Raw genomic sequence first — 24,755 nt, 5'->3', positions numbered from 1 at the left:
TCTGACTAGAATGGAAAGGTTCATTACCACACGCAGCTCCAGCAAAGTCCTTGATGGCACCTGAACCATCAGATTCCACCTGGTGCCTTCCTGCTACGTTAAGCCAGGGTGCAAAGAAAAAACAAATTAGTTATTTTTTCTATTAAAGAACGTAACACAGTGCTATTACCCTGTCTTTACAAATTAGGTAGAGAATAGATCTAGCAAGGTCTAAATGACCAGTTCACTTGGGATTCCCAAGAAAACAGGAAGACAGACTCCCACCTAACAGGGACACTCCTAGTTCTTTACATCTACATAGGATTAATGTGTTATTTCCACTAAATAATTTTGAGATTCAAATATTTTTTTTTAAGAAATACCATACTACGTTGTTGTTATTCTGCAAAATTCAGAGTTGCTGGATATAATGTGATAAAATACTGTACTGCAATTACAAGGAATGGAGTAACAGAAAAAGAGGCAGTCTTCATGTGAGAGCCTGCCTGAGTAATTTCTACTTTCAGTAGAAAAGTACAGGACCACTTGCAAACCACAGGTTTCTTCCTCAATAGCCCTGAAGAAGACCAGTAGCTACACAAAGATAAAGTATAAGGATAATAAAAAAAATACTTCAAGAAATAATGTGATGTTCTTAAAGAATAGGAAGATTTCTTCAGGTCTAAATCCATACATAAACAATAAGATACACTATTGCTCATTCTCCTGTATTCAACTCACAATTTATATTTATTATGTAAGAGCTGCACCCTAAAGCAGTGGGTTTTATTCTGTTCCCTGCAAATTCCTAGGGACACAGTTCGCAAAAAGGAGGAAAAAGAAATATACAGCTTATAGGTTTAAAATTGCAACATAAAGATCTGCACATACACTGCAGCATCTTCAGGGGTTAAAAAATTAAAACAAAATCACTTCTACTAAGAAAAACCAATTACAAGTAAGCAATATTCTTCTTCAATATTTTTTAGTAAACCACAAACTCCGGCAGTGCTGTGACTATACACTAGAAAGTGTCCATGAGGTGTGGATACTTTGGAAATGTAACAATGGCAAGTTGCACAGCTCTTATTTATGAATGCAAAATAATACGCATATGCAAATAGGTCAAGGAGCCTGGATACTACATAGATATGAAGAAGTAGTATTTGGAGCAGGAGATCAGCTAATGGATTAATGACACAATACTAACACTAAAAGAATGAGATCTTTCTATATCCTACAAAGCTGTGTACTGGAAACTCACTACTGAATTGGGTTGCGGATTTAAGCAAATAGGTGTATTAAAATGAGTGGTTTAAGTAGAGGGAGAATGCTTATTTTCTCCCTTTTTCAAGGGTGCTCTGCAACCTGCTGGTTTGTGTGCAGCACACAAAGAAAAATATTTGCTGAGGTAGCTGAACAAATACACAAGCCAATTTCAACAGGTTTTTTGATTCAAAGCTTGACAACTGTTTACTGCTCATTAAAGCACTCACAGAGGATATGAAGTTTTTAATCTATTCAACCAGGGGATACAACATGGAGCATGGATAGACTAGCTCAAACAGATCTCTTGCGGTGGTTTAAGATGTTTCACTTGTCCATTTTCTCCTTCTGCCAGATGCTATGCTTTCGTGAGAGACTTGGTGGAAAGCAGCACATGCCTGTGTTTCAGTTGCAACTGAAAAGCCTAGGGTTACCCCTTAAGCATTCCAAGGCAGAGGATGCATTTTCTCCTGCTGACTTTGCTGTGGGAGAGCAGGACCACAGCAAAATAACCACAACAAAATTCTCGTATCAGTGCTATTGCCTCTTTCCACAACTTAAATGCAGTGGGTTCTGGTCCAGCAATTTGGAAATGGAGATTACTCTCTGTGTTCGCTTTCATCGTTTCTTCTCTGCAAAAAGGCTCTGCAGGGCACTCTAATCAGCAGTGCAGAATGATGCAGGCAGACACAGAAAAACAGTCAGGGTTTGTAGCATCATCTCCAGTTTCTCAGGACTTCTGTGGATAAATACAAGGCTGACCTTCTATTCTGCCAGTGAAAGTATAACTCGTCCTCTTCCCTGCACTGGGAATGACTCTAGTAGGATTAGGTGGCATAGAAACCTTGGCAGCATGACATCGTACAGCTCTTCCCACAGGAAATCTGGCCATAGATAAAAGATTCTGCACAGTTCAGGATTAGCACAACTGTTAAATACAGATGAGATTTTGCCCTTGTGCTTCTGCTGCCCTATGAGGCTAATCTTGAAAACAGCTTCAACTCTAGATGTGAGAACACAGTTAATTCATTTGCCCTCCTCTGATTTCCCCATGGTAATTTCTCCCTAAATTCAGCATTTTTATACATCTATAGACTTCTGTCCTATAGCTCTCTGAGACTGCTTTAGGCTGAGGCATTTATAGTGCTCCTGACTAAAGAGTTGCTGATTTCAGTTGTAGAGCCCAGTAAGTGACTCTAATGTTTTTTTATGTCATTTAATGTAATCCAGTTGAGCAGATTAGCTTTTACTTAGCAGTGCTTTAGAGTCGTGATGCTCATTGTAAATGCCAGCGATTTCCTTTCCTACTTAGAAGAACAGTGTAACAGAAGGAAAGTTTTCATGTTAATGTTCAGTAAAATGAATACTCTTTCAGCAACCAGTATGGGAAATGACAGTGTTGCACTTGGAGCACATCTATAGCTTTTCTTCCTCTTTCCATGTAGCACTCCTTTTTATTCTGTCATCTCCTTTAATACCACTTAATATCAAATAAAAACATTCATTGATTGCTTGCAATGCATGATCAAAATCCTTTAGTAGACACAGATTGGGTCAATCAAAATTATTTATACTGGGAGTCAGAAATTCCCCCAAATTACTTGGTCCTGGAAATCACAGTCCTCCTGCTATACATATACGCATTAGTAACAGAATCTTTTTTTAATGCAACCATTTAATGTTTCCTAGTGAACAAAGGGCTTGTACAAACTTGCTCAAAAATCACAACAGTGGAAGAAAAAATCCTGAGGTCAACATCAGTATGAACATGCATCATTGTCAAAGAGTCTATGGAAAAGGCAAAGAAAATGGTACAGGTAACTTCTGTGTTGTGACCTAAATTGTGAGAAAAACCCCACTGACTTTTGGCTCCTTGGTGAAGACAACCCTAGTCTGTGTGAGCACCTTGACAAAAGCTTGTGCTTTTCTGTGTGCTGCCATGTATAGAAAACTGGAAAAAGAATTCTGGCACCACCGTGACTAATTCTCACAAAATACTGCATCTCATAACTTTAATAAATTTACCTAGTATCACCTTCCTGATACTTTTATCTGTACCTGTTTCAGAACTTCAGTTCACCACTGGGTAGGGACTTTATATCTGAGCTCTTCGTTTACATGCTCTCTGAACTGAAATTCTTCTTTTTCCTCTCTGAAGTTTATTCCTCTGATGTATTTTTAGAGAACAACCATGTCTTCTCTTGGCCTTAATTGGCTAGCTGAAACAAGTCTAGTTCTCTTGGTCCCTCCACATGTAACACAGGTTTGCCAGTTCCCTGATCATTTATGCTGTAACGCTTTGCTGCTGTGGTGCTAGTAAAATTATTATTTCTTAGCAGATCAGAACTAGGCACAGGAGTTCACATGAGGTCTTGCCAATGTCTTGTACACTGGCATTTACAGCTTGTCACCTTTGCTGGAAACCCCACCTGCTGTGTATGGTCTCTTTGTCTATTTCACAGACATACCATGTTTTGATGATTCACATACCACAAGCCACCAATACACACTTTATTCTCTGCTATTTCCAAAAATGAGCCTCTACCTTACTACATGCATCCTAGTTATTAGCTCATAAAATGCAAACTTTGTATCTCATCCTACTTGTAGGAGATTAATCCTGAAGGCTGTTCAGTATTTTCTGTGCAGCATTCCAATCCAGTGCTGCAGGCAGGATCTACTTCTATTGCCAAATGGATTATAATGTATTATATTTAGACATCTATAAACAAAACATGCAGAATGTTATTGGGTCACCTCTCAGTTGATAATTCAGTACTTCACAATACAGCACAATGAACATGTTCATGGCCACTGGTTTAAAGCTCTTGTGAACCACTTAAAAATACATAGTCAATTTAAATACTTATGAATTAAAAGCAATGGAACCACAAAAACTATAAAATCTATGATATGGTTAAAGCAGATTGATGTGCAACATTGCCAAGGCTTCAGTACAAACGGCCCAAGCAGCTATGGCTTCCAATATGACCTGCAAGACTGACTTGAGTGCTTATTAAGTCAAATGGGTGAACAACCACTGAAAACAACTCCATACTTTTCATTTGGGACATCTCACTTTGGCATCCAGCACTTGAGAGTAAAAGTACTGATGAGATCCAAACCCCCATGTAAACGAAAGAACTGTAGTGAGATGATAAGCCATAGTGGAAAATCTAATTTCACATTGATGTCAAGGACATGGAAAACACACATGCATAATACACAGTAAGATCAGCAGTGAAAGCTCCGAGAGACAGCAGTGGGTTGTATGTGCCTGACAACTCCTAACCACAATTTTACAGGAATTCAGAATGGGTCATTCAGCACTGTGGCCACAAACTAACATATGGCTATTGTGATACGTGTTGTCAGAAAATGACTTTAAAATGTCTCCAGAAAGTACATGCTCACTTAATCCCATTCAACAACCATTTGGGGAAATGTAGCTGACTTGCGTACTCCCCCTCCAATCCTTCCACAGCACACAGTAAAACAAAAATAAATCCCTGTCGTACTTCAGTAAACAAAGGGCAACAGCATCCCTTTGTTACATTTCCAAGGAGTGCTCTAGTTGTTCCGTGTTTGAACTCAGCTATATATAAACTCAGTACACCTTTAAAAAAATCATGCAATGCAGTAATTTCCAGCGATGCTCATAACTCTTTTATTATGGTTCCTAAACACCTCTCCCTCTCAAGGCAAGTGCCCAGAAATACCCTATACACAGTGGAAAAGATAAACACGTCTCTTTACAATTCCAGAGGGCTACTCTGAGATGAAGGTGGAATTGTACCTCTCATACTGTCGCTACAGAGTTATCAATGTGCCCATCGCTGAGGACCTACATAAACTCAGCCAGAAGTCGTTGTTTACATTAAAGACCGGAAAGGCAATTTATTTGAGGCTTTACTGTATATAGGTCTACATCTGCTTAGGATACAAATGTCTGAGCTGTCTCGAGACGTTAGCAGTCATGCCAGCTTTTTCCACAATAACCTAAGAACTTGAGTGTGTTCTCAGAAACTGGACACCAGGGTTCAATACTGTTTTCAACCTGAGAGGCTTTTACCATACCACTCCCACCCTCTAGCCATCTGAACAGCATTACTGTGGTCTCCTGCTGAGGCTGGACTAGTATGCTGACAGAGAAACACAAGAGATCCAAGAGACCATTCATGAAGGAACCTAATTGAACAGACTCTCCTATTCTATTCTGTCCATTATTTCTGTTTGTATTCAATGACCATCTAAAATATAACACATTAAAAGTCTCATGAGAAACGAACAAAGACTTCAGGTCTCTTGCTTGCCTAGGAGGAGCTGTAAGAACTTTGTGCTCCTAGTTAGAGGTTTCTACTGGTTTACTGAGAACATAGCAGTACTTGACAACAGGCTGCTGGCTCAGACTTGCTAACACTGAGCTGCCTAAAATCCATCTAAGCTATATGGATAAAAGGAGACTGAATAGAGAAATGCAACATCGCCCTTCCTGTTAAATGGTTTGAAAGGTCCCCAGCAAGGGCTTTGGCACCAGCCAGCTACCAGTGTCCCCAGAATTTCTAGATGTGAAGCAGGGCCCATTTCCAGCTGGCAGTCTGTAGGTGGTCGTTGTGCCTGGGAGCTCTGCAGTATGAACATGATTTAGTTTTAGCCAGTTGGCCTCAGTATCAGAGAATGGTACAGGGCATACAGAATTCATGAGTAAATATGCATGCCTAAAGTCTGAGCTCAGGTAGGCTAAGCTGAGCACTGAGTAGCCAGTCCTTGCAAAGGGATCATGGAAAAATGACACTGTGTTCTGTGTCTTGCATACTCAGAGACTGAGCTGTTCATTTTAGTAAGCAGGTTTAACAAAAACATGTTTTATCAATTCTAACTGAAGTTGGCAGTCCGAAGCCAGCAAAATAGGGTATGAGTTCCAAGAGTTTATGATTCACCAGCTGAATTGCTGCTGGACTTCAGCCTTCACCAGGGAGACTGGAAAAACCCAGTGGTCCAAACGATGTTAGCAGAGAACTAGCCTAGCTGAACTGGACTATCGTACTGTCAGAATGAGAGGTAAGCAATACAGCGACAACTATCATTAGTAATTATGCAAAGATACAGTCTCTACTGCATCCTACGTTAGGTCCACATGTGGAGGGAAGGTAAAAAAACCCCAACACCAAAGGCAGAGCCTCGTAACAGTGCAGCAAATTTTTCAGTTGCTAATTATAACCATAGCCCATGAGAATGTATTGGTGAGTTATGAAACTGAAAAGTAATCTCTTCAGAGATATGGAATAATCTATTCTTTCTTTTATTCTGGAATTTCTCTAGCTTGCCTTATTTATCATAGATTAATTTTTATTAATCGCATTGCTAAATGACAGATAGCATTACATGCTGGGTTCTCAGTGACACAAATTGCTACTTAAATCAAGAATCAGTGCTCCTTTTACCCAGGGACTATGTTTGAATTCACAGTAAAATACCATGGAAATTTCTGAACAAGCCAGCAGGACATGTGAAACTGCACCACGCGTGCCCACGCAACGCGTACCATAAATTCTAACTCAAGTCACAGTAAAAGTCCAAGGACAAGTTCTACTATATAACAAAAAAGAATTACAGCATTTTTACAGCATAAGCAATTATTGTACTGTTCCCTCAATGAAACTGAAATTGACCCTTCTGCTGTAAATAATTATACTTGTTGCTATAAAGAAGTGACAATTATGGGCATTAATAAAACCCTTCTGTACCACAGACGTCCTCAGACAAGTTTACTGGATTCTTTACAGGTTGTAAACCTATGATTTAGAAATAGAGTTTGCAGGCAAGAGCTAACTGTACAGCATAAAATTCAAGCCTTTATGTTTACAGACCCTTAAACAATAGAAAGGATGTTTGTGGCAAGCAAATTAAAGAATGGACAGTAAGTTCCTTTCATGCTCTTTAGATCTTGTGGTCTCACAGTATTTCAAAGGCTATATTTTGAACATGACATTTCAGAATACTAGTGAGTTAGTAACGGTACTTGAAAACATAGTAGCATTATCTCTGCATAACCATTTCTTTATCATAAACCCACCAAATATCCTGACTGTTTTATCAGTGAGCTCTTGAAAGGTCAAAGTTCATTTTTAATTTTATTTGGAATCTTTCCAAACGTCTCCTGATTAATGTATAATTTTGATATTTCTCTCCTTAATGTGTCTACATGATATTTTTTTTCTTATTACTGCATTACCATGTCACGTCACTGCGACTAAAAGGAAATTACGATAACATGCTAGATTACATAACGTGCTAGGTAGGAATTGTGAAAGGACAGAGCTAAAACAGATATTGCAATGCTTTTATTCGCATGTGCTGTTGCCATGTTTTTGCCCACACAGAATGCTAACACGTGTCTTATTGTGCAAATCAGCATCTTCCCTTTTCAAAACTAATTTGTTCACTTATTCTGAATTTATAATCATACTCATGATGTCTGCTTCCATAATTCATGCATGGGAGTTAATGCTGCACTCCTATCATGCAATACAGAAAACAGACTGAGATACCAGTACCTCTTCTCTGAGAAGTGGATCGCAACTTTGAGGCCCAGCCCTGTAGCTGCCATGTACTCACAACAGCAATGGAAGTGCCCCACTTCTCTTCACGGTTGTGGAAAATAGACTGAAGCTTTTGTATTCAGAGTGCTTGAAGCCTGGCTGCTTTTCGGGTTCCAGCGATATCTGCCATGGGTTTCCAAACAGCCTGGATAGCTTGCTAGCTTTTACTTGGATTTCTTACTTGCCAGTGAAAAAATTTAATCTTCTGATCTGTCGACCAGATGAGTGTTTATGTGAAGTGGTGAGTTTCAAGAATAAAGGTAGGTAATGGCTCCTCCAGAAGGCTGTCTGTCAGATTGGAGGGTCCTGCAAAAGCTCTCAGGCTTCAGATGATTCATTTCTTTGTATGGAAGTGTCTGAACTGACATGGCACAAGGAGTGTAAACTCCTGCTGCCAGCCTATGTAAAAGTGAGTAGACACAGTGACAAAGCAGAGGGGATGGCCAGACATGTAAAAGGCTGATCCCCATGGCCCTAGTCACATTGAAGGAAAGAGATGAGGCCCTAAGCCAACATCCTCCTACTTTGCAACGTGTGTGAGAGGCATGGGAAGGCAATTGCAACCTTTGCTTCATGTGCAGTGCACAGTGGTTCCAGTGGGGAACTGTTGCATTACATATAAGATTTTGTGTTTTAAAGGTGACCAGCTCAGTTTAATTTACTCCTTCATACCACTACTCAGTGGGCAGAAGTTAGGTGTCTTCTATCATTTGTTTAAGAATCATTATACTATGATAGTTATTGAAATGACTAAGCCACATAAAGAATGAAATACTCCTTGGACTTGGGCCAACAAAGGTTTCTTTACACCATTGTCCTGGTTTCAGCTGGATAGTGTTAATTTTCTTCTTAGTAGCTGGTACAGTGCTGTGTTTGGGATTTAGTGTGAGAATAATGTTGATAAGACACTGATGTTTTAGTTGTTGCCAAGTAGTGCTTAGCTTAAGTCAAGGACTTCTCAGTTTCCCGTGCTCTGCCAGTGAGCAGGTGCACAAGAAGCCGGGAGGGAGCAGAGCCAGGACAGCTGATCCAAACTCACCCAAGGGATATCCCATACCATGGAACATCATGCTCAGTATATAAACTGGGGGGAGTTGGCTGGAAGGGGCTGATTGCTGCGTGGGGGCTGGATGGGCATCAGCCAGTGGGTGCTGAGCAACTGTATTGTGCACCACTTGTCCTTCTTGAGTTTTATTCCTCTCTCTCTTTCTTACCTCCATTATTATCACTATTATTATTAGTAGTAGTAGTAGTAGTGCCATTATTATTTACTTTATTTCAATTATTAAACTATTCTTACCTCAATCCACAGGTTTTACCTTCCCCACCCCACCCCCACCCGCAAATTCTCCCCCATGTCTCACCAGGGAAGGGAAGTGACAGAGTGGCTATGGGGTACTTAGCTGGTGGCTGGGGTTGAATCACAACAACCATGCATCTTCCTTTGAAACATGCAGTTCCTATCCCAGGGACCATGCGCAGATGGCCTTAAACCCACCTGTGACGGTGAACGCAGTATTTATAGGGTGCCTTTTAGGGTCTGGATTAGGCCAAGAAGAAATATAAATCTCTGGAATTTAGACAATCTGAACACATCATGAAGTGTTTATCTCATGAAGTAGTAGAAAGGAGTGCTTATCACTTTAGATAGCATGTATTCTGAAATTTCAATGGTAGTTTTCAGCTGCACTTCAAAATACTTAATAACTCAATACAGTCTTTTGGGCTGAAATGTATACATTACTTCTTCAGGGAGGAAAGATTAGAAGTACATTTCAAAATTAAGCACTTCAAGCAAAGAGATGTTTGCCTTATTTTCCCAGCAGAGTTGTTCTTATTCATGCATGTTAAAGAAGCTGGGCACAATGATGATAAGGGGCATGCGTTGAGAGTACAAAAACTGCCTTCGCTCTAGCATACTCTCAGCTTTCAACTCATATAATTCAAAGTTTATTTGCTTCCTTCTGCGTGTTTTCTATAAGGTATTTTTAAATTATATTATTTTCAATTGCTGCAGTTCTCTCCCTCTCATCCTGTCTGGGCTTTGCAGCTCCAGGTGGTGTGGGACTGATCCCTCAGCCCAGGAAGTAATCTGGCATCCTAAATGCCAACCATGCATTGCATCCACAGGGCATTGCTAGCTGACAGGCTTGGCCCTCCTGTTCCCTCACTTCAAGCTGGAAGAGGAAAGTACCAACTGCCCGTGATGTCTGTAAGACCCAAGGGGGTGGCTGAATGGGCCATTAACTGATTAGAAGGGTTTAATGGGGCAAATGCAGCTGAGCCAAACTCTGTAACAGTAATATGAGAAAGAGACTAGAAGGCAGAGCAGACCCTGGATGATCTTGCCTTCTTTCTTATCCTTCTTGCTCCCCAGTCTGCTGCTCTCAGAGTGCTTGCTGTCGCTAGGTGGTTCTGGTCTTATCTGGGCCAAAACCTTTGGGATGTTTACTGTTAAGGCTTTTTGAAGATGTGGCACAGAATAGCAGGAGGAAGGTGGTATGGTGACAGCATTTTGCTGATTATGTAAGCGAGATAAAAGAAGTGGAAACACTCAACCTTTACCATAGCAAGACTGAATGGAAATCTATGTGACAAAACTTGCTTCTCTCTGCTGAAGCTAAAAGCTTGCAGGAAAACTTTCCCAGAGAAGGTCACAAGAACTGTTTATAACAGAATGTGGCAAACAATCTAAAGCTCTTTCTAACATAGATGAATATAAATAATACTAAATACATGCAGTTACCAAGCATTAAATTTTTCATTTCTGTGTATGAGCCAGATTTTTGTAATAAATCAGCATTCCTTAGTTTAAGTATATGGAATTGACCAAGCTATGTACCTGCAGACAATGTGGCCCCAGAGTCTTTTAAACTTTCGGCTAACTTGCCCTGAAGAAGTAAAAGTTACAAAAGATAGTGCCTTGGAAGAGAGAGTCCCTCAATAGATGTTGAAATGCACTCATACAAAAAATATTTACATTTATATGCTTTTTATGCAAACTCTTTAAAACTTCACTGACTCTTACATACACATACATCACGAGATGTATATTACACAGTTTCCAAAGAGCCATCTTCTTAAATGAAAAAACCCACCACCCTTGCAAATTACAATCATTCCAAAAATCAAAATAGCTTAGCCAGCTGTTAAAGAAGTGCACCCATGCATCATTACTGAATGCATTACTGCTTTAAACATATATAATTCCAAAATAATCTCCTTGACATAAACACGGCAACAGCTATAAAACATGCTGGACCTGAAATTGAAGACAAAGCAAGCAGTATTTGTTGTATTAAAACTCTGACAAAATACATTTTAATCATGTCCAGTCTTACGAATTCTAAAACAACCTGGAATGCCATTTGGCCTTCGTGATTAATGTGTACTTTATCATTGTAAACAGAGCTTCCTGAAGGCCTTTATAAAGTCTGGTTTTTGAATCAACATTTAAACAATCAGCACTGCCCCTTCTCTCCTTTTAGGTTGTGGTGGTTGTGTGCAGAGTCTAAATAAGGTAGAATGTATCAGGATTTTTCATATTTAAGCAGAGAAAAAGAATTTAATCACAGAAAATTTGGGAATTCTGGATGACCCCAGGTATTAGCTTTGTTAACTTGAATGGTAGAATTTGTGATCTCCTTACCCATCTCAGGAATTAAAGAATTTTATGTGACATGGCTGATGTGTTGATCAATAAAACAACAACAATCATTTACACTGCAAGTTTAGTGCAGTTTCAAAAATCTGCATTAACCAAGCTGGTAGTAGTAGTAGCAGAATCAAGAGACAAGGCATTTTGCTTAGTGGTGTGCATAAATGAAATATGACTAAACGTTTAACACCCGATGAATACAGATTAAGATGATAGAATCCGTATGCAGAATGTACTCTACAAGCTATGCAATGACAGTGTGCTTGAGAGTGTAGTGCACAATAAAATGTTTTAAGTATTAAGAAATTCTTACTTTAATTTTGACACTCTGTTTCACTCAGTATTTACATTGCCAGTTTGCAGACAGCATTCACTTATTTTAAGACCTGTTGCAAAGGACCTCGGTAAATTTGTTGCTGTGTCAGGTCTATAGCTTCATGTTACTTTAAATCTCTCCTCCTATTTACCTAACCATTCAAGATCTAATTTGGCACACTTTAATCTCTTAACTAGCTCCTTTCAGTCTCAGTGAAGCTTCTCATGTGTCACTACTGCTATAGGAGTCAATCATCTTTAGTTCATGATGCAGATGAAAGGAATGAATTTTTTTTATTAATGGTCTAATATGTTTGTGTTTAAACAATGACTCCAAGTGGTATTATTTTAATCCAGATGCTTGAATTCAGAAGGACTACAGCATAGCTTTGTGAGATACAGTAAGACAAACATCAAATCATTCTGTTTCTAATCTGATCTGCTAAATCAAAAAGTTTCATTAAATCTGTTTTCTCAGCTGGTTCAGGCTTTCCCAAAATGTTACGTTTTCTTTTTAAAAAGGTGTCTGAATGACCAGCAGGATGGCATTTCCTAAATGCAGAGCTACCTACATATAATACATAATGCAACAATGAATATGTTGCATAGTAAAAACCCAAAATATATGAAACATTGAATACTCAGAAGAAACCCAAAGAACATTTATTTTCATTCACGTATGTATGAATATATAAGATCTGTATTTCCCAGACAAACAGAAATTACCAAAAACCTTAGCACCACAATGAAAACAATTGATAGTCATTCACTATAGATGGAAACTCTTCCTACAGTAACAAAAGAATAAACCTCTAAAAAATCTGTATTTCTCTAATCCATATTTTCATTGTATACATAAGTATTGAGCGTATTACTGGTCCTCATTCAAAACCTACTGTTTCTTATTCAAAATAATCTAACTATTCCTCTGTTTTCTTCACTGAAAAGCAGGCATCTTTTATTCTAATCATGAAGGACTTAGACAGTACTGTGTATCTAGCGGTTAAATAAACCTCTACAAATTGGAAATTTATTAACAGGTACTATATGACACTAAAGAATCCGAGCTACTGGTTTTCCAGGTTGATTTTTTTCCCCTATCGCTGCTATTATGGTCAATTAAATGTAAATACTTTACAAATGTTACAGTACATATTGTTTAAATTGGCTAGCTTACTAAGAGTTCATTATCTTAAATCTGTGAAGTAAACAAGAAGACAATATTAAAGACAGTAGCTCAGCATAAGAAATGTGATATGCCCTTGAACTTATAACACTGCAGTAAGCAATTACCTTGAAGAAGCCACCCACACAACAGAGCTATGGCTTTGTTCCTTATCTTCAAAGAACAAGCCACTTGCATCTGGATCAAATCCTTTAAACAATACACGAACACTCAACATCAAAGCATTCATTTTCTTCAGTTATTTAATTTAATTAGAGCTAATACAGACATGAATTTAGACACAGACTGTAGCGTAGAAAATCCCTAGAAAACATGTTCAAAAAATTAATCAGTTTGGTTTTAATTTTATAGAGATTTTCCTCCCAGTACCTGACAGGAGCGCCTCTGCTCTGTGCAGGTTTCAGCAAGACTGTCACAGTGCTGTCAGTTTGATTCAAAGGTGTTTCAAGTTCATACGGTGGCATAGAGGGTGCTAGAATAAGAAAAGAAAAGAGGTAAAATTAATCATTATTTTTGTATTTCTTCTTTCAGGAGCTGTATCTTTATTTGAATAGTAAATTTTAAAGACTTCTTCAAATATAAAGACCATATTATAGGTCTAAAAGGCTTTCTGTTACAAGTGTAAGACAACTGTTAAATAACTTCATCCAAGAAAAAAAAAAATCAACAAAAACAACTAATCAAAACCCCAAAGAAATCCCAGCTCACTACCAATGAGGACAGCAAACATATACTAGCAGGAGTAAGTTTGAAGAAAGTATTGAGAATCCATGACTTAAAAATTAAAAGTTATCTCAAGACAAGCATCTGCAAATGTGCATGCTAAGGAGACTATAGTTTTTGAAACCGAGCCCAGCCTTCTCAGTATGTCAGTTATATTAGGATGCTCTCAGACTTTGTCATTCCTGGAATTTCAGCTAGTGCTGTAACTGTCCTGGGTCTGATGTCCACCACAGACATAATTTACACAAATGAAGCAGGATTATCACCACGAGAACTTATCTTGGTTTGAAGCCACACTCGATAGCACTTTTGCAAACTGTGTCTTCATTAAGGAGTTACAGTCATGATTAAAACTAATGATGCCCCAGTTACTGTCTTTTACTATTGCTATTTTTTTCAGGGTTAACATCTAGTTGCATTTTTAAGTTTATATTGGATGGAAGGCTGCTCGATTAATTGGTTGTTTACCAGTCTGTTGTATCCTTATTGTCCAGTTGTTAATGAGGATACACAATTAACAGATTTAAAGGCTAAAGAAGCAAAAAGTGGTCATTGCAACGATCTTTTCTGACCACAGGAATAATGCAGGGCAGTGAATCTCCCTAAACTAATTTCTGCTTGAAAAATGAAAATACATTTGGTGAGGGAGAAGATCTTTTCTTTAGCAGGTTCTTCCAATGGCTAATCATACTTTATGTTGAACGTGGAGACATATTTGGCATCTCAATTTATTTAGCTTCATCTTCCAGCCACTGGATACTTTGTGTACCATACTGATGAAGTTACTCAGAGCATATTATGCTCCATATACAGATAATATCAAACTCTAGGTTCCTCTAGCAAATTAAATAGCTCCAACATTTCTTTCAAGTGTGTTTTCTAACCCTTTTCACCTTGCCAGTAGTACCTGCATCTACTTGAAAAGTATATGAACTTCTCTCTCCTTTATTCATATTACCCTACATATCCAAGTAAGGATTTCATTAACACTTTTGTCCACAACTTTTCAGTTTGCTGTGAAAACATTAACATCTTCATTGCTTTTCATTGATATTTACCAGTTTTGAAATGCTTCACATAGATTAAAAAAACAATTTCCAAGAACCTCCTTATAAGCTGAGAACGTTTTATTCTGTTTACAGTCATGGATATAAGGCACAAACATTTTCACTTATCATTTTAAGTAATTCAGGTATCCACTTTGAGAAGCCTAAAAGCATAATACTACACAGTACTTCAAAGATTCAGACACAATTTTCACATATTTCAGTTTAGTGGTTTTGAATATCCAGAATCTGTTCACATAATGTCCCATTCTCAAATTGACCATCCTGAATAGAACAGAAGCACAGAGTAACAGCATCTCCAGAAAGCTGTATCAACTCTGAACATTTTTGGAACATCCAGTGCCATTTCTTGCCCTTGGTCTCCTGCCCAAATCTTAACAAATCTTGTAATCTTCCTAACTTATGACACCTAGTTTCCTACTTGCACTCTTTACTAATCTTAATGTCCCTTCACCAAAATTGTCTCCTTGTCCAGGATATGAGTTATGGTTCTCCCAGTTCCACCTTTTAGTTCTAGCTACTTCTCCACAGGCACTTGGACATCATCTACTCATACTTCTCTCCTGTCTAGGTTAGGTCTCTTTCCCCTCCACCCTGCCCACATGTAAAGAAGGAGTTTATGAATAGAGAAAATAGGAGATATTCTTCTTGTTCACAGTTTTTGCAACTGGACACCCTGGTCTTTAGCAGCAGAAAGCTCAGATGCACTAAAAGATAAGGCCCTTAGCGGCTCCCTATCTGTGTTGGGCCACACGAAATTGATGAACACACAGCCAAGGCTCTAAAAGCTTGGAGAACTTAAATCTGTTTGGTAAGTTATGGCATCTATGGTGACATTCGCTGCTTAATTCTGTCAAGTTCCCACCATTTATGTGCAAACTGCAACATTTACAAATTGTCCAAAGCTGGACAGATTTTCAGAGTGATGTCTTAGAGTAATGTATCTCTTCTTGCTAAATATTTAAATCCCTGTTTGAAAGAACTTCAGAAATGTACCGGTCACCAGCTTTTTCATGATGCCAGCCATGTTCCTGAAATGGATGCAATTCTTCTTAGTATGAAAGGCAGCATACAAAATTTTAGCTTGCACAGATGACTTTTCACAGTTATATGCAACAAAAAACAGTCTTATGATAGAGTACCCATCAATTTTGATAGCACGCACTGCTAAAAGCTCTGCTTTTGGTAATACGTATTTACATGCAGATCACTTCATCCATCAGTGCCAATCACACAACTGTAGAATGAAACATGGCAACTATTTACAATACAGAATAGTACTACTCAAACAGTTAAGGTTGGAAATTAAGAGTATTTTATTCAGGTGAAAATGTAGTCTAGAGTTAGACAAAATAAAGCTTTTAATCACTCAAATAAGGAATTGGTCAGGATGTACTGTTGCCACCTTATCTGTTTTAAAAAATAGTGAAATCTTTCATTCATAAATTTTCAGCAGTTTTGTTTCATATCTTTCCAAAATGGAGAGCACTGGCCACATCAAGAGCCTCAAAGCCTTACAGTGAGACGACGAGATCATAGGCCAACAGCACTGCAAAGAGGGTACCATATTCAAGAGCTAAAATTTCGACTGTGATTTTTCAATGATACAGAAATGTTCGCATTCTGTTTCTATTTTAAATTCATCAAGACACTGTGTTTAACTACCCATGGACAAGTCATGAACACCCCCTGTTAGCAAGTAACTAACAAGAAGTAATGAGAGAGCGGGGTGCAAAGCAGACAGCTTGCAGAACCTCGCCACATGGTAGCTTGGAGGTTAGCCTCATTCCCAAGCATGCCTGCAGTTCATGCTAATGAGTTTTAGTTGGTGACATGCCAAATTTAGAAAAGAACAATTTAAGATCCAGCACTATTCCCAAATGTCCAGATTCTCATTCACTCTCAATAGTTTCCTTCCTTCCTTATTCTAATAAGGGCTGATTCTGCCATCCGAACTCTTATTAAGTCTTGTGTCAGAAACTGATTTCTGACAAAGTTTCTACTCAGTATAGGAAAGGGGATGTGAAGTTAATCCCATCTTTACTGATCAGAGTTAACTATATTAAAATTTTCTATAAAGAATAACTTTTAAACTTGAAAATTATCAACTATTTTTTTTCTCTACAAACATCTATATCAGCAGTGTTTTCCACCTTGCATTAACCGACTTTTCCTATAATAAGAAAAGATAAATTGTTCTATTTTTGATTAATATTTGTTACTTTTCATTCCAATGATGACAGAAAATAAGTGAAGGGGAAATGCACAAAGAATGAAAGTAAAAGAGAAAGATTTTGTACCCAAATGCTTTCCTTTATCCCTTCTGAAATGCAGTTTTGTGCTTTATAGATAAGTCAATTTTCTATAAATACTATCAAGAGGCCATAGTTCAACTGTCACTTTAATTCCCAAGAAGATTGTAGAGAAGTGAAGAGTAAAGTGATTTCAAGTGTAACTTTGCAAAACATTTTGTCATCAATTACATAAGAATTTTAGAGGATGTAATAGTATCGCATCCCATCAGCCAGAGAAATGAAGTGTTCCTCTGCCTGTGGGAGGGCTTTAAAATATTGTTCATGGGTCTGCAGAAGTGATAGTCATGCTGCTGTTATTTGAAAACCACTAGTCCTGATGTTCTTGTCTAATAGAGTTTCATATCCACTTCAGTCCACACGCCTGCTAGGAACATACGCAGGCTGGCAGTTAGCTACACTTTCTAAGTGAGCGCTAGATATACAGTATTTCTGCTCTACTCTCAATTGTTCATGGCTCATTAAAGAGATTTTCCAGCACCGTTACTGTACTAATTTAGAATCATGTCAAGGCTGACTAAGCTCTGAATGAAACCCTCATTCTCATGTCCAAAAAACCCTATGCTGTGTTGCAACAGCAGCTGGCACTGACTGCAGGCACATAATTCATAGCTTCTTGGGTGATAAGCTACAGTTGTGAACAAGAATTTCAAAGTACTGGCTGATACTTAAGCACTTGGAAGTTTTTCAGATATGTTAATATATGTCACTTTGACATCAGGGATGAACACATATTTTATTTTTTCAATTTGCTGCTTGTTAAATCCTGAAGAAGAAGTAAACAACAAAAGAATTACCCACATCATTATTATAAGCAAACAATAATATTCTTTAATCAAGTACCTGATATTTTAGTGGTGAACTGATTTGTGATTGGAGGTCCAAAGCCTTTAGCTGTGCTGGCTCTGATGGTAAAAGAGTACGTAGTGCCAGGATACAGTCCAAAAAAGAGACAGTGCGTTTCATTTCCTAGCTTTGAGACTCGTCCACTTTGATTGGATAAATCTATTTCTGGGTCAAAGGAGCTGACTGCTTTGTAGGTGATCTGCAAAAGAGTAAGAAAGTTATAAACTGCCTTGAGCAGATGGACAGAGATTGCATCTTTATCCAGTAAACCCTTCTGATGTATGCGCTGTCAGACATTTTATGATAAGCTATCTTACTCTCTTATACTCTTCAAATCCTGAATCCCACAAAAGGACACAGAAACTCAGCCATAACTGGTATGAGTTATTACTTTTAGAGATACAGAGACTTAGAGGCAGCTAGATTACAACTCTAAAGGATGGGTTCAGGCTTACATTAATTCCTTCAAGATGCTGGCTTTAGCAGTATCAGTTTTTGAATTCATCTTCCTGTTGGTTTTGATCAGCCACAATAGCAAAACCAAAACAACCAGGTAAAAACAGATAAGTGAACAACATAGGGTGTAGCCCCCAGTTCCAGCTGCCTTCAGTATAATTACACTTTGCTCTGAATAAGAGTACCCGTAAAAGATGATAAGGGCAGCTTAAGGCAAATTTTTCAGAAAGTGGGTAAAGCTTGTATTCTAGGCTAAAGCTTAGCTATTGTAATTGCTAATGTGGAATTTTTCAGGTTGTTATATTGTACCTAGATCAGATTTTCATTTGGAGGAAAGGAGAGATAAAATGTTAAGTAATATATGCAGAGTGTATATCGTATCCTCAGTTCCTTCTTTGATTCAAGCAGTATTTTTAATTTTCATTAGAAACGTTAATGTAAGTTCACAGTAAAACTTGATCCAGATTTCTTCTATTAATTACTAATTTCCATGCACTGTAATGAGAATTTAAAAATAAGAAATCCATTAAAAAATTTAAAAGTAAAAATGATTCATCTTTCCTTTTTACTTTAAAGTTTCATTTGTATGCAAGTAGTTCCAACAGTCTTATTATATAAATTGGTAATTGACATTCTTTTTTGCTATATTTATTCCAAATCATTACCATCAAGACGACACATAAAACAATACATAGAAACATCTAAGTGTCAGTATTACACACCTTAAACATTTGCAAATCCCTAAAAGCTCTGACTTCATGAAAATTGATTTTTAGATGAGCCATCTAATATAACTTCAATAAAGTGCTGAAAATCAGTGATAAAAAATTTGATACCATCTAGATAAACACTGACATTATTTTGGTAGATATAGGCAGATTGTCTACAACTCCTTATCCATAATTTGAACTGAAAGTGCCTTGAAAACCACTCAGCTAATCCTCCTAATTATAACAGGTGACAGAGGAAGATTACACTACCAAATATTTGAACTTTTATCAGTAAAGAAATGAAGGTTACATATTGCCAAAAAAAATCTCCCCTTCTGATGGTAAGTGGTGTAATACCTCTTTGTGGGAGAGTAGGTCATAACCTTTTTTGGAGATTTTAAAAGACAGGTAAGACAACTACATTGCAACTATGTTTTATATACAGCTGATCCTGTTTTGTGCAGATATGTAAACTAAATGACCTCTTGCAGCTCCCTTTAACTGTTTTCTGTATTTCTATGATTCCTAACTGGATTTTCCAAGTTCTTACTTAAGTTTTATTCAAAAGAATACCAGACTATCAGAGACTCTTCCATCTGTGTTAGATTCTTACAAATTTTTTGCAGTGTTTAGCTATTACATAGCTAAGTGGCTTTTGTTCGGTAATCAATTAAGTTCCTCCATAGATCATGCAGAACACATGAAAAAAAGAAATGTTTTGCCAGGTTAAAATGAACTTGCACTTTTTCTGTATTTCATTTCCACTTATAAGACTGTTTCTACTGTTTTTTTTAACTGATTTCTAATGTCCACCATTGCTAATGCCAGTTTAGCTTTGCAGTGACGAAAAAAGGGTATGAGTGTTATTTTCTCACTGGATGTTGACTATTGTTATCAAATTTAGATGAAAACTTGCCAAAAAGGACTAATCCCTTTATTCCTACAACTGTGGACCTGTACTGGTGATAAAAAGAACAAGATGGTATGATTTGTCATTTTGTCATTTCTTCATCTAAAGTTTTTTTTCTTTAAAAGTTTGTAAAATAATTGGATTTTCACTTAATTTCACAAAAGCAATGGGTACTTTAATACTTGATACTGCAACGCACCGTTTTTCCCACCACATATACTAAAAGACTGTCTCCTTCAGGCACTAAAAACAAATGCTTGGCCCCAGAAAACTCAGTAAGTTATGAGAGGTGCCTACTGAGACATCATCGATAGTCTAAATCAACCTATAAAACACAGGTACTGAAATTTCACCTCACTTGTCTGGATCTTATCCTCTGAGCTGCTTCATTAGAGAAAGTATACTTTTATATTTCACCTGAAATATACAATTAAAATAGGTAAAATGACCTGTGATTCACTGTGTATATTTTTTGGTCTCAAAGTAGTTTACCAGTCATATTTACAAAAACTTTGTGATGCATTTTAGGCTTATGAACAAACATGAGGGCAGAAAAATAAGCTTTGAGCAGCTAGGTATCTGTTCATAATCAGCCACCTGACTAGACTGAGTCAGCATCTCTAAAACAAGTGATGGTTTGGTTGCATCAGTCTCTTGGTATCTTTTACTTAAAAATCAATTAAATCAAGTTTCTGATTTAACTGACTGCCTTGCTCCCTCCATCTCTGCTTTGAGGTGTATTAGATAAACAGTATAAAGGATATCTTTTCAATGTTCTCTTCACTGTGGGAATGTTAGGTTCTTTTGATGTTGAGAGGCTTGCACAGTCCTGACCACCTTAGAAAGTCTGGCCAAGCTATTTTTTTCCATCTCTGAATATACCTGCACAACTCTCATTACAGCTGATGGAGTTACATATATATACATTTAAGAATGAACTGCATGTATACAGTGCATATACTCTTCAGCAATGTAATTAGACATGCTTGCTTGTTCATGGATAGAAAGATGATTCACCTCTGTGTGTCTCTATGTATGTAAAGCCCTGCATCAATGAAAACGTTAACATATTAAATGAAACATTCTGATCCCTGAAGATAGGCAACTGTTGAACTACTGGAAAGTAGTTAGCTTTATAAAAACTTAATACACACTTGTTCATAACATTTTATCCTCTTATAATAAAATAGTTTTCAAAACAGTATCAACAGGTTATCACTCAATTTAACTTTTCTTTTACACTGCATCTCATTTAGGTGTTGTTTTTTCTTAACAATGCATTTCAATACCAATTTTATAGTAAGGTCAGGTAAGAAGCTTAACAGTGATTACTGTCTGACAGCTTAATCTCTACAGTCTTTTGTCAATTTTTCTAAAAGGTATTCAGGCAGAGGTTTTACATGAGGAAAAGCAGTGATTTTTAGACATCTAACAGCATACCATTTTGTTGAATTTGCATTTTAAAACTGTTACATTTTTTTAAATTATGCTTGCTTGTTTCTAATACAAAAGGCTTCCTGTAATGAGTCTTATCTATATGTGATGTTGACTGTCACCACTGTGTTATATCTCCTATTTCTTAATAAATTCCCTAAGATCAGTCTTTCAATCTTTTAAATATTTGATCCACATTACTAGGTAGAATGCTGTATCACATGGTTCTAAAAATAGCAGTTTTCTTAAATCTAATAATACAGCGACATTTTGAGTCCTGCATAATTTACTCCTACATTATTTATTTGATTTTATTATTTTTAAGTGCTACTACCTTCAAAAAGTTTGATTTTACATAAACTGTAAAAAATTAATTTGCTTACTAATTATGTACTTTCAAAAATCAAAACTATACATAAAAATTAAAACATGGCAAAATGTAGGTACCTCATACAAAGTAATCACACCATATGTTTGCGCTGGCTCTCTCCATTGAAGATATATCTTCTCTTCAAAAGTACTCCCTTGAATGGATTCAAGTGGCACAGCACTCGGGACTAATGGATAAAAAAAGGAAAAAATACTGTTTTGAGAAAAATTTCAGAAGGAGACGCTCTGCTTAACATTTGCGCTGTTGAGACATAAAAACCATCCCACTATTATTTCGCCAAGATTGAAACAAAGGTCAGGGTAGCTCAGGAGAAGACTTATTTAACAAGACAGTGCTATTAAGGAAACATATGTGTCACCTTCATTGTAAGAAGGAATTAGTGAGAAATGCACTTTTCCCATAAAACTCTACTGATGAAAGAAAAGGACAAATCAGCTTTTTATAAGGAATCAGGCAGCATCTCCAATATAAATTCTTGTAAATAAAATCTACTTGTGATACCTGCTTATCAGTAGTGTTGCTGGCCCACAATGAAAAACATATTAAACATTCATTTATGAAATTGGACAAGCATTAATGTAACAAGGGATAGTTTCAACAGACTGAATTAGAATGGTTAGCTTGGAAAGACAAGCCACATGTTGCAAAGAATAGGAATGCTCCCTGACATTAGGCCTGAAGACCTACAGCAGAGTGAACGTAAGGAAATTATGAAGCAGCCAAACTGAAAATCTGACACCATTAATTTTTCTTAATCTCTTAATTTATGAGAACGACCTCTGAAGAGTGAAGGATGTCAGAAGGTTCTGATAAAAGGTATATATCAACTATTCTCATGTATCTACTTGTTTCCTGTTTGTTCTGCAACAACTACCTATCCTTGACCCAACCTCAATGCAATTCTCAGAGAAGGAGATGTGTAAACAGAACATGGACATGTAGCTGTGATTTTATTTTTGTAACAATACGTGCAATGGAATGTGAAAAGAAAATCCTGAAAAATGCACACAGAACTGTTGTGAAGCATCAGGAATGGATGGGTTAGCATTTTTCCACAAACTGTTTGTGAAAATTCCATAAGAAGATACATTTAACATTTTCCACATGCTAGAGAAAAGAAAGTGGAAACCACTCGCCGCAGTGGTTGATTTGAGACTTTATCATCACCTCTCCGTAGCTCTCCACAGAGTTCCTTGCTCTCCCAAGGGGAAGCTCCAAGGACACAGGTGATGGTTTCTGATCTGGCTTACAAGTCCTGTATGGACCAGTAAGATTATGCCTTTAAGGCAGCCTTAAGTCTAGACACTAAACCGTGCTTCCAAGTAGGAGAGAACTCGGAAAAGTTATTTGAAATCATAAGGTTAATGATTTATGTGTAAAGGAAGAGGAATTAAATACAGTGTAAGTAAGTTGGAAGTATAGTGAAACACTGTGGCAGCCCTCTAAAATTATCTGAAGGCCATAAACTCTGAGGAGTTATGCCACAAAGGAGGTCAAACACTGGCAGAGGTTACTTAGAGAGGCTGTGGGATAGCTGTCTTTGGAGATACTTGAAACAAAACCATACAAGACCTTGCGTGATCTGATCTCACTTGATCTGCTCTGAGGAAAAGTTGGATTTAGTGAGCTCTGAAGGTCTGTTGCAACCTACATGACTGTATGAGTCAAAAAATTATGATGATTATTTGGGTCACTATACTCTGTTGTGTTTCATCCAGATTTATGTACTGTACTAAAAATGCATGGTATACTAAAAAGTTAAAATTTTTGCCCAAGGTATTCTCTCAACCACTGGTGCTAGTTTTTAATAGGTCTTGGAATAATATAAAGTCCAAGAGGGCCTGGAAAAAAAAAACTTACATACAATTTTAGAGGAAATACATAAATGTCCCAGATAACTGTAAGGTCTTTAGCTTTTTTATCCTACAATTGAACCGAATCAAAATTAGAGTATGACAGCAAAATTAATTCTAATTAAACAATTTTTTGTTTGCTATGCTTTGTTAAATCTTTTGCATTAACTATACATTGCTAAATTGTTCATTTTATTCTATCATATATTTTGATTAGAAATTAGCACTACACAAAACCAATACAGCTTATATTGAATGATTTAATAGGTTTAAACAACAGACGTAAGTATTTATTGAAAGAAGAACTCTTTATTGCTGAAGTTTTTTTCTAGAAATCTTTCCAACATGTTTGCAGAAAATCTGTCATTGATCTGGAGGAAAATACAAAGCCATTCCTGTTCAGATTGCAGATAATAAAAATGGGAGGAGGACAGATATATAATCTAAAGCAATACCAGTCATTTGATAAGGTTTCTTTAAACGGTATGCAGTTTAAAATAGCTAAAAGCAAGGTCAAAAAACCTAAAGGACACTTGTAGAGGTGTATTAAGGGGCTATACATCAGCACAGAGTGTTCTGGAAAGGTAAAACTGAGTCCTGGTGCATGACCAATTCAACAAGGGAGTCCCATTTTGATACCATTGCTAACAGAGCTCCAGCAAATGCTCTACATGTATAATCACTATAATATCACAGAGGACTTAGGAGGATGGTATAACCTTTTCATGCAATATTGTTAGAGCATCACAAAAACGTGGTGGCCAGTTCTGCTGTCCATGCTTCAAAAAAGACACTCACAATTTAGCTATTTCTCAAAATTAAAAAATAACATCTGAAAACCCCATGTTAGCTGAAAATTACTAAATGGAAGGGAATATCTATGTATTTCAATGTCTATATATAGAATATATTGTCTGAATAAGCAACGAAGAGCATCCCACATTTGGAAAGCCAAGTAGAGAAATAAAAACTGCAAACCAAGAACAAATACTTAATGTTAAGCATATCATTCAACAGAAAAGCTTATATGAGGATACTGTGGACAAT

The 24,755-nt window shown here is 37.1% G+C and overlaps 1 protein-coding gene across 9 annotated transcripts in view; it reads right to left on the bottom strand.

The window, feature by feature from the left end:
• PTPRM (protein tyrosine phosphatase receptor type M) overlaps positions 1-24,755 on the bottom strand; it is a 482,101-nt gene that overhangs the window by 196,131 nt on the left and 261,215 nt on the right. For all 9 annotated transcript variants that reach the window (XM_055799826.1, XM_055799827.1, XM_055799831.1 and 6 more), the window contains exons 9-11: positions 21,912-22,021; positions 17,952-18,153; positions 13,376-13,478 (exon numbers count right to left, since the gene is read on the bottom strand). In XM_055799826.1, the coding sequence (XP_055655801.1) occupies positions 13,376-13,478; positions 17,952-18,153; positions 21,912-22,021 (415 nt within the window). The remainder of the gene's footprint in view (positions 1-13,375; positions 13,479-17,951; positions 18,154-21,911; positions 22,022-24,755) is intronic.

This window comes from Falco peregrinus, chromosome 3 (assembly GCF_023634155.1).
Source record: "Falco peregrinus isolate bFalPer1 chromosome 3, bFalPer1.pri, whole genome shotgun sequence".
NCBI classification, from domain to species: Eukaryota; Metazoa; Chordata; class Aves; order Falconiformes; family Falconidae; genus Falco; species Falco peregrinus.
The sequence above is the reverse complement of the archived record's forward strand: the minus strand, read 5'-3'. Positions and strand labels throughout refer to the sequence as shown.